Source organism: Ichthyophthirius multifiliis (assembly GCF_000220395.1).
Source record: "Ichthyophthirius multifiliis unplaced genomic scaffold scaff_1120509250349, whole genome shotgun sequence".
Classification (NCBI taxonomy): domain Eukaryota; phylum Ciliophora; class Oligohymenophorea; order Hymenostomatida; genus Ichthyophthirius; species Ichthyophthirius multifiliis.
The window spans coordinates 30,449-46,592 of NW_004086829.1; the positions used below are offsets into that span (position 1 = coordinate 30,449).

General features: G+C 15.5%; 4 protein-coding genes across 4 annotated transcripts, besides 30 other annotated features; all 4 read left to right on the top strand. All coding sequences in view use genetic code 6, as the record gives it.

Moving 5' to 3' along the window:
* Positions 1–1,348: 1,348 nt before the first annotated feature.
* Positions 1,349–1,380: a microsatellite.
* A 218-nt stretch (positions 1,381–1,598) lies between these two features.
* Positions 1,599–1,637: a microsatellite.
* Positions 1,603–1,637: a microsatellite.
* Positions 1,638–3,207: 1,570 nt separating this feature from the next.
* Positions 3,208–3,250: a microsatellite.
* A 331-nt stretch (positions 3,251–3,581) lies between these two features.
* Positions 3,582–3,633: a microsatellite.
* A 145-nt stretch (positions 3,634–3,778) lies between these two features.
* Positions 3,779–3,812: a microsatellite.
* An 802-nt stretch (positions 3,813–4,614) lies between these two features.
* Positions 4,615–4,639: a microsatellite.
* Positions 4,640–5,975: 1,336 nt separating this feature from the next.
* Positions 5,976–6,013: a microsatellite.
* Positions 6,014–6,033: 20 nt separating this feature from the next.
* Positions 6,034–6,067: a microsatellite.
* Positions 6,068–6,561: 494 nt separating this feature from the next.
* Positions 6,562–6,593: a microsatellite.
* Positions 6,594–6,662: 69 nt separating this feature from the next.
* Positions 6,663–6,700: a microsatellite.
* Positions 6,701–7,062: 362 nt separating this feature from the next.
* Positions 7,063–7,092: a microsatellite.
* Positions 7,093–7,728: 636 nt separating this feature from the next.
* Positions 7,729–7,776: a microsatellite.
* A 207-nt stretch (positions 7,777–7,983) lies between these two features.
* Positions 7,984–8,053: a microsatellite.
* Positions 7,986–8,041: a microsatellite.
* A 409-nt stretch (positions 8,054–8,462) lies between the features above and the next one.
* Positions 8,463–8,503: a microsatellite.
* Positions 8,504–8,729: 226 nt separating this feature from the next.
* Positions 8,730–8,755: a microsatellite.
* A 276-nt stretch (positions 8,756–9,031) lies between these two features.
* Positions 9,032–9,602, top strand: IMG5_067380 (snare domain protein; the record flags this gene model as incomplete). Its single annotated transcript, XM_004036835.1, has 2 exons — positions 9,032–9,313; positions 9,357–9,602. The coding sequence occupies 2 exons, from the start codon at positions 9,032–9,034 to the stop codon at positions 9,600–9,602; spliced, it is 528 nt and encodes a 175-aa protein (XP_004036883.1).
* A 1-nt stretch (position 9,603) lies between these two features.
* Positions 9,604–9,664: a microsatellite.
* Positions 9,638–9,690: a microsatellite.
* Positions 9,660–9,697: a microsatellite.
* A 279-nt stretch (positions 9,698–9,976) lies between these two features.
* Positions 9,977–11,901, top strand: IMG5_067390 (hypothetical protein; the record flags this gene model as incomplete). Its single annotated transcript, XM_004036836.1, has 2 exons — positions 9,977–10,640; positions 11,897–11,901. Exons 1-2 carry the CDS (start codon positions 10,205–10,207, stop codon positions 11,899–11,901), a joined length of 441 nt encoding a protein of 146 aa, XP_004036884.1. The 5' UTR covers positions 9,977–10,204.
* A 1,341-nt stretch (positions 11,902–13,242) lies between these two features.
* IMG5_067400 (hypothetical protein) lies at positions 13,243–15,173 on the top strand (the record flags this gene model as incomplete). The annotated part of the gene is made up of 3 exons (XM_004036837.1): positions 13,243–14,144; positions 14,348–14,892; positions 15,010–15,173. 3 exons carry the CDS (start codon positions 13,243–13,245, stop codon positions 15,171–15,173), a joined length of 1,611 nt encoding a protein of 536 aa, XP_004036885.1.
* Positions 14,211–14,248: a microsatellite.
* Positions 14,211–14,329: a microsatellite.
* Positions 14,211–14,346: a microsatellite.
* Positions 14,257–14,346: a microsatellite.
* Positions 14,304–14,344: a microsatellite.
* Positions 14,537–14,592: a microsatellite.
* Positions 14,943–15,008: a microsatellite.
* Positions 15,174–15,438: 265 nt separating the features above from the next.
* Positions 15,439–15,531: a microsatellite.
* Positions 15,463–15,523: a microsatellite.
* A 119-nt stretch (positions 15,532–15,650) lies between the features above and the next one.
* On the top strand, positions 15,651–15,934 carry IMG5_067410 (hypothetical protein; the record flags this gene model as incomplete). Its single annotated transcript, XM_004036838.1, has 1 exon — positions 15,651–15,934. A coding segment is annotated over one exon (284 nt), but the record flags the coding sequence as incomplete, so codon positions are not given.
* A 198-nt stretch (positions 15,935–16,132) lies between these two features.
* Positions 16,133–16,144: part of a microsatellite that runs on past the window's edge.

Genomic DNA, 16,144 nt, shown 5'->3' on the forward strand with positions numbered 1-16,144 from the left:
ATCTATTATAGATTATTGATTGCTATATTTCCTATTTGAATAATATTGAGTTTTTTGTTATTGAAAAGTTTATTAATAATTCACATTTATTAACATTTGTAGAAAATAAAGTTTACCTCTTTTAATCATTAGTGGATTAAATATGTTAAAAATGTAAAAAATTTATATTGATATTTCAGTACATGGTCATTATTAGTGTAATTGGATTTTTACAGATTAATTATGCTAATTTTTGGGAATTCTATTAGATTTTTTTTAAAAAAATGGCAGTGTATTTATTGATTAAATTTTACTTTTGAGCTAGTTCGATAATTTGATGTAAAATTGTTTTTTTAAAAACTAGTATAAATGCGAAAAATATGTCGATTTTGTTTTTAATGAAATTTATAAAATGAATTTTTCTTAAAAGGAATAATTTTAAATTTTAGTATTAAAGTTTTTAGTTAATAATAAAGAATTTTTAAATGAAAATAAAAAAGATGAAATTTAGTACTTTTTATAAAAAATATACATTTTAATGGAATAAAATATTGATTATGAGAAGATTTATTACTTTAGTTTATTATAAGTCCAATTTTTCGGAGGAAAATAAGTAGATTTTGTTGAAAAATTAAGAATTTAATTTTTATAATTAATAAGTAAATTTGAAATTCGTAAAAATTTTGAATTTAATTAAGGAATTCATATTTTTTTTAATTAGAATATTAAAACTAGTAATTTTTAGTTTTCAGAATATATTCCTAACATTATTAAATTATTGGATATATAAGTAAATGAAAAAATAGAAGAAATATTATTAAAAAGCAGTAAATTGTGGAAAGGTAACTTTTTTTTCGAAAATTTATCTATTTTAAATAGTCTTAAGTTAATAAATATTGATATTTTAAATAATTGTTGTTATAATATTTTAACTTTACTTGTTTATATTTAAGAAAAAGAGTATTTTTCTATTAATAGATATTTATTTTAAACTGATGAAGATATTTTATTTCTTATTGATATTTTTTGTAATTAATTTAATGTACTTATTTAAAAAAATTAATAAAATTTAATAAATGATTATAATGTAGGATATTTAACTATTTTCGCGTCTTTTGTTTTTAATAAATTAAATAATCTATAATTAGAAGTAAAAAAAAAAAAAATCTTTAATTTTTATTTTAAAAAAAAAAATTAGATTTTTTTAGCATTATTTGATAAATTTCATTATTTCTTTTATCCTAAATTTAATGAGTAATTATATTTTTATTAAAAATAGAATAAATAATAAATCAATGTATAAAATTTTGTTTATTATTTAGGTAATAATATATAATTTTATATTATTATTTTTTAAATAAATAAAAAAAAAAGATTAAATATTAAAAGATTAAAATATTACTTAATAATAATTATAAGAAATAATCAATACTATATTTGATAAGAATATAAAATCTATTGAAATATATCATTTTTAAAAATAAGTATAATTTCTATCATAATTATGTATTAAATTGACTTAAGAATAATTAGAATTATTAATAGAAAAATATAATTAAATAACAGAAGAAAAAATGAATTTACAAATATCAATAAATATGTTATAGATAATTCTTGTTTAATAATATGAAATAAATAAATATAAATAATAAATATAAGATTTTTGGAAATATATATATAGTCAATTTAAAAATTAATTTGAATACGAAAACTATGAGGATGAGAAAATATAGAATTTTAAAAATATATAGATAATTTTAAGTATAGGAATATTAAAGAGAAAACAAAAAATAAATAAATAGTATATATGCAGTGTATAAATTTCCTTTATAGAAATTAATAAATGAGGAAAGTTAAACTATCTAATTTAGTTCTTTTTAATAATACATCTATAAATTCTCAAAAAAGAAATAATTTAATTAATAATTATTTTTAAAGGATAAATTATAGTTGTTTTTGTTATATTAAATATCTATAGGATTTATAAATTTATAAGAATTTCCTTTTAATTAAGAAAATATAGAAAAGTATCTTAAAAATGTGTTTTCTTAAAAATTAAAATCTACTTAAACTTATTAAAATTTTTAATTTGATATGAAATTTATTTTAGAAGATTTTTAATTTACATTTTTATAAAACTAGATTGTTAATGGTTTTTTTTTAGATTTTGTCATTTCTAATAAAAAAATTGGATTTTTTTATGCATAAAACCATGTTATTAGTCTATAAGAATCTTTTTAACCAAATTAATTGGAAATTTTAGCTATTAAATATATGGAAAAATTGGGATGGAAAATATGTGTATGTTTTGAAGTTGAATGGGATAAATTAACTATTTAAACTAAAACTGAGAAGGTTTTAAAATTATTAAATATAGATAAATTTTGATTTAAAAATATATATTTTTTATACATAAAATTAAACTTTATTTAATTTTTTTTTATTTTTCAAAGTTCTTTATACTAAATATTTGTTAGACTTTTTTATTTTTTTTTTAAATAAAATTTATATTTTACATTATAATTGAATCTATAATTTTATTTTAAATTTCAATTTTATATTCATCTTTACAAGGTTAAATTATACCATCAATAGGATATGTAACTCTATATTTTAAGGCAAGTAATCTAAATAATTATAAATTTATTTAATTCTCGTCTTCTTTTTCATTTAATAGTTTTTATTGTATTTAATTAATACATTATTATATCCATTAATTGAACTAAGTTTATGTAAATAAATCTTAGTTTAAATTTTTTAATTATTATTCTTATATTTCTTCATCTTCATTTTAAACAAATGTTAATTAATTAATTCTTCTTTTTTTTTTTTTATTATTTAATTCTTTTTTTTTCCTTATTAAAAAAAGAAAAAAAATACTTTTTATAAATATATAAAGGGATTGTTAATCTTCTTGTATCTTAACTAAAAAGTTCATTTAAATTAATCAAAAATATATTTAAAGAATCACTTTTTTTTTTTAATTTTTTTATTTAATAAAAAAAAAAAATCAAACTTTTTTTTCAAATAAGCAATATTTTAGCTTCTTAAAAATAACTCGAATAAAATATCAGTAATTGACTCCCTTATATATTTTAAAGTATCTATAATTTCATCTTTTTTATTTAATTTTTTTTTGATTAAAATGGCTTTTTTACTTTTAAGATGTTTTATTTTTTAATTTAAAATTAAAATTCTTTTTTGGTATTCTTCTTCTTTTTTCTTAAATTCTTCTTTTAGTTCTTTTATTTCTTTTTTGAGTTCTTTATTTTCTTATTCTAAAACTCTTAATAATTATTATTATTCGAAAACTTTATTCTTTAAATTATAATTTTCATGTTTTAATTCTATATTTTCAGCTTTTAAAGTATCAAATTCAACTCTTTATTCGACTTTTGATTTTATTTAATAAAAAATGAAAATTTAGTTTTTTACTTTATTAAATATTTTATTCTAATTCTTTATCTTTTAATCTTCTTCTTGTTTCTTCTTCTATTCTTAATTACATATAATCTTCTAATTCTTTAACTTTTTTTTGAAGTGTATCTATTAATAGCTCTTTATTTGTATTTTCATATTATAATTTAATAATTTTCTTCTTCATTATTTATTTATTTGTTATATTTTATTATTTCATTTTTTTCTTATTTTTTAAATTCCTTCAATAATGTATTTCTTAAATCATTTTTGTTTAGTTTTGTTTAAAAATAAAAAATATTAAAATAATATTACTTTTATTTTAAAACATCCTCATATAGTTTTTTATATTTATCTAATTCTTATTTACTTTTTTTTTTAAATATATATAAATATATATATATATATATATATATTTATTTTGTTTTTTTTGACATGATGCTTTTTTTTTTTTATTAAAAATAAAAAATAAAAAATACCAAAGAAATAGATTTTCTTAAAGTTTTTTTTAGTTTTTTTCAAAATGCCATATTCGCTTTTATAATTCTTCTATATACTTTAATTTTTTATGTTTAATTAATATTATTATTATTATTTTATTTACTCGCTCTTTATTTTTATATTTTTAACTATTTTTTATTAAAATATTATTATTATCTTAAATTTAAATTGTTGGGTTATTTGGTAAATTTTCTATGTCATAAGGATTACTTGATTAATATTCTTTATATGTATTTGATATACATTCATAATTCTAATTTTTATTTATGGGATTATTATTTATTTCTGTTTTTGTTTGTTTTTTTAAATACTTCTTTTGCAAAATTTATTGACATCTTTTTAATATATATGTTGATTTCTTTAATTAAATATAAAATTAAGAGAATTTTTTAAAAAAAAACAAAAAATATTTAAGTTTGAGTAATATTTAATATAATAATTATAAATAAAAAAACAGTCTAAAAAAATTATACTAAATGATTATATAAAAATGAAAATATATCATTAATAATTTATAAATAAATGCTATTAATATTAATGTAATAAAATAAAAAAAATTGATTAAATGTATTTAAAAATATATGTATTACCAATATTTATATTAATAATAGTAAATATAATTAAAAAATAATAAAATTAATATATATTTGTATTATATTAAAATAATGTTTATATTTTTATTTATGTATTTTAAATAATTGATAAATATTTTAAATTTATATATATATATATATATATATATGATAAATTTTCATTAAATAATTTTAATTAATCATTCTAAAAAGTTTAAATTAATTTATATAAAAATTTTTATATACAATTAAAAATATGTTTTCGATAAAAATAAAAATTAATACACATAATAATATCATATATTAAATAATTAAATATTATTATTTAAAAATTAATAATAAATAAAATATATTTTTTTTACAAATCTTTCAATATCTTACATAATGTTCTTCGTAAATTATATAATTTTATATATTTAGTTTATATTCTAAATTTGTTTTTAGTCTCAATAAAAGCGAAAGTTAGTTATTTTATATAAACTTTTTATAGTAAATTATAATGATATTATTTATTTAATTATATATATTTCATAGAAACATAATTTATTTATTTACTATTTTAAATTTAACCTTTATTCATTATAATATAATTTATAGTAAAATAGTATTTATAGTTTATATAATATATTCATTTAAATATATTATTCCTTAATAAATTTCTAGATCTATTAAAATATTATATTTGTAATTAAGTTATTTCTTTTTAGTAATTTCCTCTTGTTTAATTTCTCTTCAGATTTTCCCATTTTATCTACCAATTTTCCACTATGAAGTATATAAAGTCATTATTCTTTAAGTGTATTTTAAATATTTAAGCTATTTTATCTTGTGTTTAATTACTAAAATTTAAGCTCAATTAATCTAATTGTAAGATACTAATAATTATTTAAAATCTATATTTTTTTAAAAATAAATAAAAATTCATGGAAAAATAAAAAATCTTATTAAAATAATAATATAGATTATTATAAAGTCCATGCTTTCTGAATAAAATATCATTTTAAATAAAAATTAAACTAAGATACACACATTTATAAATCTAAAATTATATTATAAAGCTTTTGTATATTAGTATATTTTATTTTTCGTTTATATTTAAATCAACACATGTGAATTAAGAAATATTTATATAATAGTTCAATAAGTGTAAATATTTTATATTAAGTTCGTTTATTTTATAGTCTAACATTATTTAGGAAATTAAAAAAACATATATATAATTTATGTATTTGTATTAATTGAATATAAAAAAAAATAACTTTAATATATGACAAAAAATACATGAATAAATTGGATTATTTTATTACAAAATAAAAAATATGTAGATAAAGATTTTATAAAAAAATAATAATTTATTCTTAAGTAAATAAAAAAAAAATCATGGAAGACAATAATTTTTAAAATTTTATATTCAATTAAAAATTTTAAAAAAAAAAAATTAAATTTTTTTTAAATAAAAATTAAATATATTCTATTTTTGAATTTATTATATATAAGAAAAAAATGTATATAAATAAATATTATATATATATATATATATATATTTATTATTTTTTTATACATAAATTATAATATAATAATTATATATAATTAATTATTTTTAATATTTATAAATATGTATTTTATTTTTTCATATATACCTATATTAGTATGTATATTTTCATATTTTTTCGAATAAAAATATAAAATGTTATAATTAAAATTATTTTTTTTAAAGTGTTTTTATTTATTTATTTAATAATTAATGAATTTTGTTTGTTTGTTTGTCTATTTATTTCTTTTTATTATTTTTTTTAATATACATAATCATTCTAAATATTTATTTATTTTTTTCTCTTTAAATTATAAAAATCTATTTTTTTATTTATATGAAATCTTTAGATTTTTATAAAATCAATTTTTATTTTTAATTTTGTTTATTTTTTTTATTCTGTAATTTTTTAAAAACATAATCAAAAAAAGAAGTCAATTTGTATTTATTTGAGATTATGTCAATTATTATTAAGTTTAAATATTATTTTGTAATATATATTTAACAATATATATGTATGTTTAATTTATTTTTATTTTTTTGTATGTAATACATAATTTGTTAATATAATAATTTACTTAATTAATAATTTATATTGAACTTATTTTTTAAATTTTCTTTTATTATTAGCTTATTATATATGACTCATTAAAATATTTTTGTAAAAATATAAAAATTAAAAATTTAAAATTAAAATTAATCTAAATATAGTTTTAAATATTTTTAAAATGATAATTATTTATTGCTCTTAAAAATTATTAATTTTTTAACGATATTTCTTTTATAAATATTATTCACTTTGAAATTTATAATCATAAACATAATATTATTTATAATATTTAAAAAAAAAAAACTTTATCCCGTTTATAAATTAAAAAATAAAATAGCATTTAAATGAGTATGTATATATATATATATATAAATTAGATTAATATTATATTTTAAATTAAAATTTAGATTATTTTTTTATATGCTTATTTTAATTTATTTAAAAAAAAATAATTATTATTTTAAAAATTAATGAATAATTTTGAAAAAAAAAAATGAATTTAAATAATAACATTTAAAATATTAATTTTTAAAATATTAATTAAGAAATATTTAATTTTTCAGAAGATGCTTTTATTAAAGAAGCAGGAACTTATAGGAAAAAAATGATTTAAAATTTTTAATAAAAATTAAACTCAAAAAAAAAAATAGTAATAATAACCACTAAAATTTATAAAATGCATAAAATTAAATTGATTAAGAAAATTAGAATAAATAATAAGATTGAAGAAATAATTTTCATTATAATATAGAAAATAGTATATTTGAATTTTTTTTTATGATTAAAAATTGATGAATGTGCATAGATTTTAAAAAATAATAATTTATATATAAATAAATTTTCCAATTTTTTTTTTTTTTTTAATCAAAAAAAAATAAAAAAAATATTAATATTATATGTTAATTATTTTTACTTAATAATTATGTATTTATTTATTTTTATAAAATAGTTTACATTTCTTTTTTTTTTAAAAAAAAAAAAATTATTCTAAAAATATATATATGTTTTTATTTAAAAAGTATAATAACAGAAAAATACGAAATATTCAAACGATTATTTAATTTATGTTGGTATTAAATTCAATTTTTATATATATAAATTTATTAATAAAGTAAAAATAAATCAATTAAATATAAATTTAATTTAATTTTTAAAAATTAAATTTAAAAAATAATAACTATATAAATATATATACATATATATATATATATATTTACATATATATACAAACATATTATTAAAAAAAATAAAACTATTTAATTATATAATAAAGTCTATTAATTTAACCCTAATTTTTATATATTATTTAAATAATGAAAACTTTGAAATTTTAATAAAAATTAAATTTATAGAATTATTTATCAAAAAGTATTAAATTTAAAGTATATTTTATATGCAAATTTATATTTATTTTAAATTTAGAATTAAAACAGTTAAAAATATTTAAAAATAATAAAAAAATTTAATTAAATATTAAAAATATATTTAAAACATTTTTAAAAAAAAATGACAAATTTAGAATTAATTATATAGAAAAATTATTATTTTTAAATTTAAAATATTTTTTTTTTTTATAAATATAATATTATAATTATAATTACTATATTTTATATTTTTTTTTTAAAAAAATAATAATAATTATTATATTATTTTATAACTTAAATTTTAATTAAAATATATAATTTTATTTTTATATATTATAAATATATTTAATAGTAAATATATATATATATATATTTATTTTTTTATTAAAAATATATATCATTAATATTTATAATTTTATAAAGACAATATAATTCGCGTAATAATATTTTTTTATTTTTTATATTTTTATTTATATTATTTTCAATAATGTTTTAATTTTTTTTTTGTTTAATTAATTAATTTATAATAAATTAAAATTTCTATTATTCATAAAATAAAAATAAAAAACATTATATATAAAATAAAAAAATGAATGATATATATATAGAATTAAAAGAATTAGCAATAAAAAATAATATTACATTTTCATAATAATCTTCTATAAGAAATTCAATATAAGACATAGATAAAGATTTTTAAAAAACAATAAATGAAACATAATAAACAATTGAACTTATAAATATAAATAATGAATAAATAGAAGAATTAAAATAAGAATTAATAGATACAGCATCAACATCTAAAGAAAAATGTAAATAATAATAATAATAATAATAATAACAAAATTATATTAATTAAAATATATATATATATATATATATAAAAAATAGAAATAAATTTGAAAATATAAGAACTTGCAAGCGATAATTTAAGAAATTCAAATAAAATAAAATAATTAATGAAAGAAATAGAAAATCAAATAAATATAAGCGAAAAAGAAAATCCAGTGTGTATATAAAATATGATTATATAATAATAAATAAATATTAATTAATTTTTTCTATTTTTTTTTTTTTTAAAAATAAAAAAAAGAATGAACCAGAAACTTAAGCAAAAATGTTTTAATTAAAAGCAGTTTAAAATGAAATTAAACATTGTCTTAATAAAACACAAAATATACACTCTGAATATAAAAAAGCAGCTAATGAAAAGATTAAACGTTAAGTTTAAATACTAAATCCGAATATAACAGAAACTGAATAAAGATAAATTCTAGAAGATCCATAAGGTATGGATAAATTAATGATGAAATAAATGATGGGATAATCAAGTGTTTAATTATAATATGCTTATTAGGATATTAAAGAAAAATATGAAGGGATTAAAAAATTAGAATAGGTATATTTTTTTTTGAATTTTAAAGAATTTATTTAAAAAAAAGAGTTATTAATAAGTTTTTTAAATGCTTAATGATATTGCAGTTTTAGTAAAAACATAAGGAGATATGATTGATGATATTGAAATAAATTTAAAAAATACATAGAATTATGTTAAAAAAGCAAACAAAAATTTAGAAGTGATGAAAAAAGAACATAATAAAGGTAGAAAAAAACTATGTTGTATTATTTTTCTTGGATTAGGACTTTTAGGATTAATTTTAACTCCTTTTATTATGAAAGCTACTTGATTATATATATATATATATAATATAATATATATATATATATATATTTATTAATATATATATATTTTTTATTTATATTTATTTTTTATTTTTTATTTTATCTAAATAAAAAAAATAAAAAAAGTTTCATCTTTTTTATAAAATTTTATAATAGTTTTTTTTATAAGATATTTTAATTAAATATTAAAAATAAAAATTTCTAATAAAATATATATAGAAAATTAAATATATTTTTAAATATCAATAAAAAACAAATATTATAATATAATTATTCATAAAATATATTTTTTTAAAAATAATAGAAATCATTATCAAAAACAAATTTAAAATAAAAATAAAAAATGCATAAAATTGTCGAAATACCACATTAATCCATTATTACAAATATACCTGAAAATATTGATTTAGGTTTTTGTTGTGTAGACTAACCTACATATATAAAATATAAACTACATAACCCGAACCCATATGCAGTCGAATATAATTTTGAATTTAAAGATTTTGAAATAAATCCATCAGAAGGTATTTTATACCCTAAATAAGATTAAGCAATTACATTAAAATATACACCAAAAGAAGCCACGGCTATAATAGGTAATATTATAATGAATATTTCTTTAGAAGAAAGTCGTATAATTAAAGTCTCTGGAATTGGAAAATATCCTTTTATTTAATTAAGTAGTTCAAAAATAGACTTTGAATAAATTTTAGTAGGAAAAAAAGAAAGTAGAGATTTAACAATAAAGAATTAGTCTGAAGTTGAGGTTTTTTTTGTTATTAAGAAAATATAAGAAGATGAATTTAAAGACTAGTCTCTAAAACTTGATATTTTGGAAGGTTTTATACCACCAAAAAGCTCTTTTTTAATAAAAGCAATTTTTACACCAAAAATAGTAGGACTTCTTTCTGTATAAAATTATAAATTAGAAAGTCCTGGAGGTATTGAGTTACTTTTTACTTGTTAAGGGTATGCTAAAGGATTCGAGGTTTCATTAAGTAGTGAAAAGTTAGACTTCGGAGAAGTTAAAATAGGAGAGGAAAGTAATAGATTATTAATTATTAGTAATGAATCAGAACTTGATACTAAATTTTAGTTCAGTAATGATCCAGGGAATATATTTTCGTTTAGTAAGGTTAGAGGGGTGGTTAAAGGAATGTCGAAAAGTAGAATTATAGTCAGATTTAAACCTTAATAGAGGATTAATTACTATGAGAGAGTTTTTTGTATTGTTAGAAACCATAAAATTATTAAAGTCGATTTAATAGGAAATTGCTTCGATTTATTAGAAAAACCAATGCCTTTGAAAATTTAGCATATACAAAATTTCAGATAAACTGTAATAAAGGGACATTTATCAGAAATTTCGTTAAAATATGTTGAAAACTCATTTCTTTTGAAATATTTTTAATAAAAAAATCAAAAACTTTAAAAAAATGAGACTAGTTAAAATTCAGTATAGACTGAATAGTCTTTTAATTAGAAAAATTTATTTTAGGAAGATGAAATTATTAACTAATAAGAAGAAAATAACTAAATTGTATTACATAAAGAAATGTTTCTATAGGCTAATTCGAATAATAGATTGATTGTTTTGAGTGAGGATTTTCTAGATTTTGGGTTTTAGGAAACTATGACTTTCTCAGGGAATAAATAGGTTATTGTTAATAATAAATTATAGTGTAAAATGACTATTTAATGGACTCATTAGATATTTTTATCAGTCAAAGAGGGTATTGAGTTGCCTGTATTTTGCGTAGAACCGGAAATTGCACATTTATAAAGCGGAGGAAGTTAGGCTTTCGAGATTTCGTTTAGACCAGTGAATAGTGGATGTTATTATTTTTAAATTTTGTAATTTTTTGCTTATAAGTATTCTTCGAAAAAATAAAATGACATGATTAAAACTTTATAAAAAAATATGTCATTATAAACTGAAAAAGAAAATTTAAAAATAAGTAATTGTTCAATTATTAAAAAATGTAAAATAAATAAATATTTATAAATTTATAATTTTTTATTTATATAAAAAGAATCAAAAGTACCTTAAATTATATAAAATTAAAGAATACCACCTTATTGTGGATATCTAAAATGTTTTGGTCATTCTTTTGGAGTGTAAATTTAACCTTTTATACCTATAGTGAAATTTTCTCCATTGAATATAATTTATTTTAAAGCATGTTCATTATAAGATTCTACTTATTAAACAATAGAATTAATTAATTAAGTATATATATATATTATTTAGTATTTATATACATTTAAATTTTATATTTTAACATTTATTTATTTTTAGTCTGATACACCTACTTATTTTAAATTTTAATAAGACAAAAATAATGTCTATCGTTTTTTTCCTAATTGTGGTATTATATAAGATAAGTTTTTTTAAATTATAACTATAGAGTTTGTTCCTAATTAATATAAGGCATATAATAATACTATAAATTGTTATTTAAATAATGATATTTCTTCTTCTTTGCCATTGCATTTACATGGTTATTGTTCTTAACCAAAATTAATATTATAAAATGAAGGAAAAGTATACTTCCCTCCTTCATATATAAATGTTTATTCATAATAAACATTAAAAATAAATAATTTATCAAGAATAAAACTAAACTATGAGATAAGCATTCCCGAAAAATACTCCCTTGAAGTTCAAATAGAGCCCTAAAAAGGTTTTATAGAACCTAATGATTAAATAAATATTAATATAACATTTATCCCTTAAAAAAAGAAAAACTATAGAATAAAAATCCCTTTAATTTGTCAAGAAGTTATTTTAGAAGAGCAAAATCTAATTGGTTTTCATGACCCAGGTTCTTTATTTTCATACGTACATAGACCAAGTTTCGAAATAAGGAATGAAATAGAGATATTCGGGGCAGGAGGGGATGGAGCCTTGAGTGTAAATCCTAATATACTATAATTTGATATTGTAAAAGTAAATTTTAGAGATAAGAAATATTTCTGTTTATCTAATTTTTCTAATTGTACATTTTTTATTGAATTAAAATTAAGGAAAAATAATAAAAATATAAACTTAAATTAAAATAATTAAAGTTTAAATGAAGAAAATGAATATGATGATGATTAAATGGATTTTTAAAAGGATTTTACTTTGGATTTCTAAAATAGTATTATTGCAGCAAATTCTAAAATTGACATAGGTATTATTTTCAATCCAAATCAAGTTCGGGAATATGATTTGATTTTGGAAGTTTTAGCTAAAGAAAAATTACCTTAGGGGAAAAAAATAGCTTTTAATAATAATAATATCCTATAGTTTAAAAATCATAATTGTAAATATTAGCTAAAGGTTCTTATCCATTATTAAAAATTGTAGATGTGAGAAATGATGCGATATCTGTAGCAACACTTTGGGAGAATTTCTAAATTAATAAAATAAATAAAGAATTATAAACTGAATTAAACGAGGATGAAAATTAATTCCTAAATATAGAATAATTAAATTACGAATAAGCAGTTTCTTTATAAAAAAGAATTAAATAATTTGAATGGAATTTTGGTTATTTACCTTCCAAAACAGCAAATAAACCACGAAAAATAGTCATTACAATATAAAATATAGGCGGAACAGACCTCGATTGGAATTTTAAACTACCTTCTGATAATTAAATGTAGATAGAACCATGGGCAGATCCAGGTGAACCTGATTAAGAAGAAGCTTTTGAACGTTAAATTTTTGAAAGGAAAATATTTTAAATAATACCCAAAAGCGGTTAATTAAAAAAGGGATAATTAAAAGATGTAGAATTAATTTATAATCCAAATAGTAAATAGCAAGATGATAATCCTTTCAAAAGTAAAAATGATAAAAATTTAAATGGATAAAAACACTCTTTAAGGGTTGTTTTGTAAATTATGAATGGAAAACCTTTGTAAATAAATTTAAAAGGAATGTCTTTAGCACCATTAGAAGGACTTTTGGCTGTTAAAAAAAATCAGTTTGAATTACCAGATACTCCAATAGGATTACTTATTCCAGTTAAATTCCCGATAGAAATTGCTAATTTGGGTTCTATAAAAGTTTCTTATAAAGTAGAAATCGAAGAACAGGATTGTGATTAAAATATAATAAAAAATGATTCTAGATTTACAGCATTTTTATTAGAAAAAAGTTAAGATACACTACTGCCGAATGAAAAATCATACCTATATTGTCTTTTTAAACCTTTAGAGTAAAAGGGGTATTATTATAAATTGAAAATAATTGTTTTTGACATGGTTAAAATTACATAAGAAATAATCATTTTTATAAAAGGATAAGGATTTTTAAATTTACCGCCAGTTAAAAATCAACTTAACGCAGAGGAAATTCCAAGATAAAGATCTTCAGTGTCTACTATAGGTAGTAAAGTATTTTTTTCGATTGAAGAAATAGATTTCGGATATATGAAACCAGGAAAAGAGTCTTATAGGTTTATTATACTTTATAATCTTAATGAAAACTAAAAGCTTAACTTTGATTTCGGATCTTCAAGTTTTGCATTGACATAAAATAAACCAGGATTAATGTGGTAAATATCTATAAAAAAATACAAAAAATAATAACATAATATTTATAAATAAACATATAAAATTAAATATATGTATATATGTATATATTTATATATGTATATATACAAATTAATTTATAATGATTTATAAATATATATTTATAATATATATTTATATTTATATTTATAAATATTTATATAAATATTTTTAAATATTTATATAGCGGAGATAAATGTATTATTGAACCTATCTAAGGAGTTTTAGAGCCTAAATCTTTTATCGAATTAAAACTTGCTTTAGCTTGTTCTTATGATCCCTCTGTTTATGAAGGTGAATTAGAATGTACAATTAATTGGGATTTAGATAAAAATAATTAATAATAATTTTTAAAAAATTCTATTGTTAGTACATTTAATAAAAATAATAATAATAATAATAATAATAATAATAATTAATCTAATAATAATACTTTATAAAAAGAAACTTTATTTTTAAGAATAAAGAAAAAATCGTTACTTAATGTAAATTTAATAAATAATTATATTAATTAATCGTCTATAGAAAATACATAGTAATATTAATAAAAAACTATAGAAGAACTTTTTTAAGGAAAAAATTTAAAATAAAAACACGCTTTTGAACTTATAATAGAAAAAGCTTTGAATGAGATTTTAAATGAATCAAATACTGAAAGAATTATAGGAAGAATAGATAATTAGCCTATAGGATTTTTTAAATATTTTGATGATGAAAATTCTGTTAGTATTAGTATATCAACAGTTTAAAAAAACTAAGAAATTATAAAAAATGATTTAATGTAATAATTAGAATATTAATAATAATAATAATAATAATAATAATAATAATAATATTAATAATAATAAGTTTCTAATCAATGGAATGATTTTAGGTATTTGTTTTTATAATAAGAATTTGTTGATTTAGTCGATCTTATTATGGAAAATACATTCTTTAATATTATTTAAGAAACTACTAGAAAAGAATGTGATTTATTGAAAATTTCGAAAACTTTTGTTATGCCTTTATGATTTTCAAAATTTTTTTTTTTAATATTTTATATATTATTATTTAATAATTTAGTTTTTTTTTATATTATTAATAAATACATGTAATTATATGTAATATATTTTTTTATATATACTCTATCTTATATATATTTTTATTTTTTTTTAAAAAAAATTTGTAAAAATTTAAAATGATTTTCTTTAAAATATATAACTATGTTTTATTTAATTTATTTTTTAAAAAATAAAAGAAAAAAAATATTAAATAAATAAGGTTAATAATTAATTTTATATAATAATAGTAAATAAATAAATATATAAATATTTAAATATAAATATTTATATATAAATATTTATATATATATTTATATATATATAAATACTCATAATTTTTTAAAAAATAGATCTTTCCAAATATATATCGATTAAAAGAAAATTAATATAATAAAAAAAATATATATATATTTTCATTAAATGAGAAATAATAATATTTAACCTTTTATGAGTGACACAGATCCTCGTAACCCATACGGTTACAATTATGAAGAATTCGAATATGAAAGTAAAGTGTTTTATAAATACTAACAAATAAAGAAATATATACATTTTATACCAGAAGATTAAGAAAAAGTAACAAATGCTAATTTCATATATATAGGAGGAATGTTTCTTGCTACTTTATGTTCTTTAGGATCTGGCTATTTAATAAGGAGTTCATATATATTCAAGAATAAGATTATTTTTTTGCATAAATTTATATAAGAATATCCTAAAATATATTATGGAATTATTTGTGCCACAAGTGGTTCTTAGTCTTATTATTATTTTAATAGTTATTATATAAATAATATTTGTAAACCTTTTATGGTTAAATATTTATAAGAAGCTAAATAAAATGGATTCGAAGATTATAAAATATCTGATACTGTTTATATTGATTTTGAAAAAAAAATTTTTGGGAAAAAATAAAATAAATGAATTTGAAAAAAAAAAAA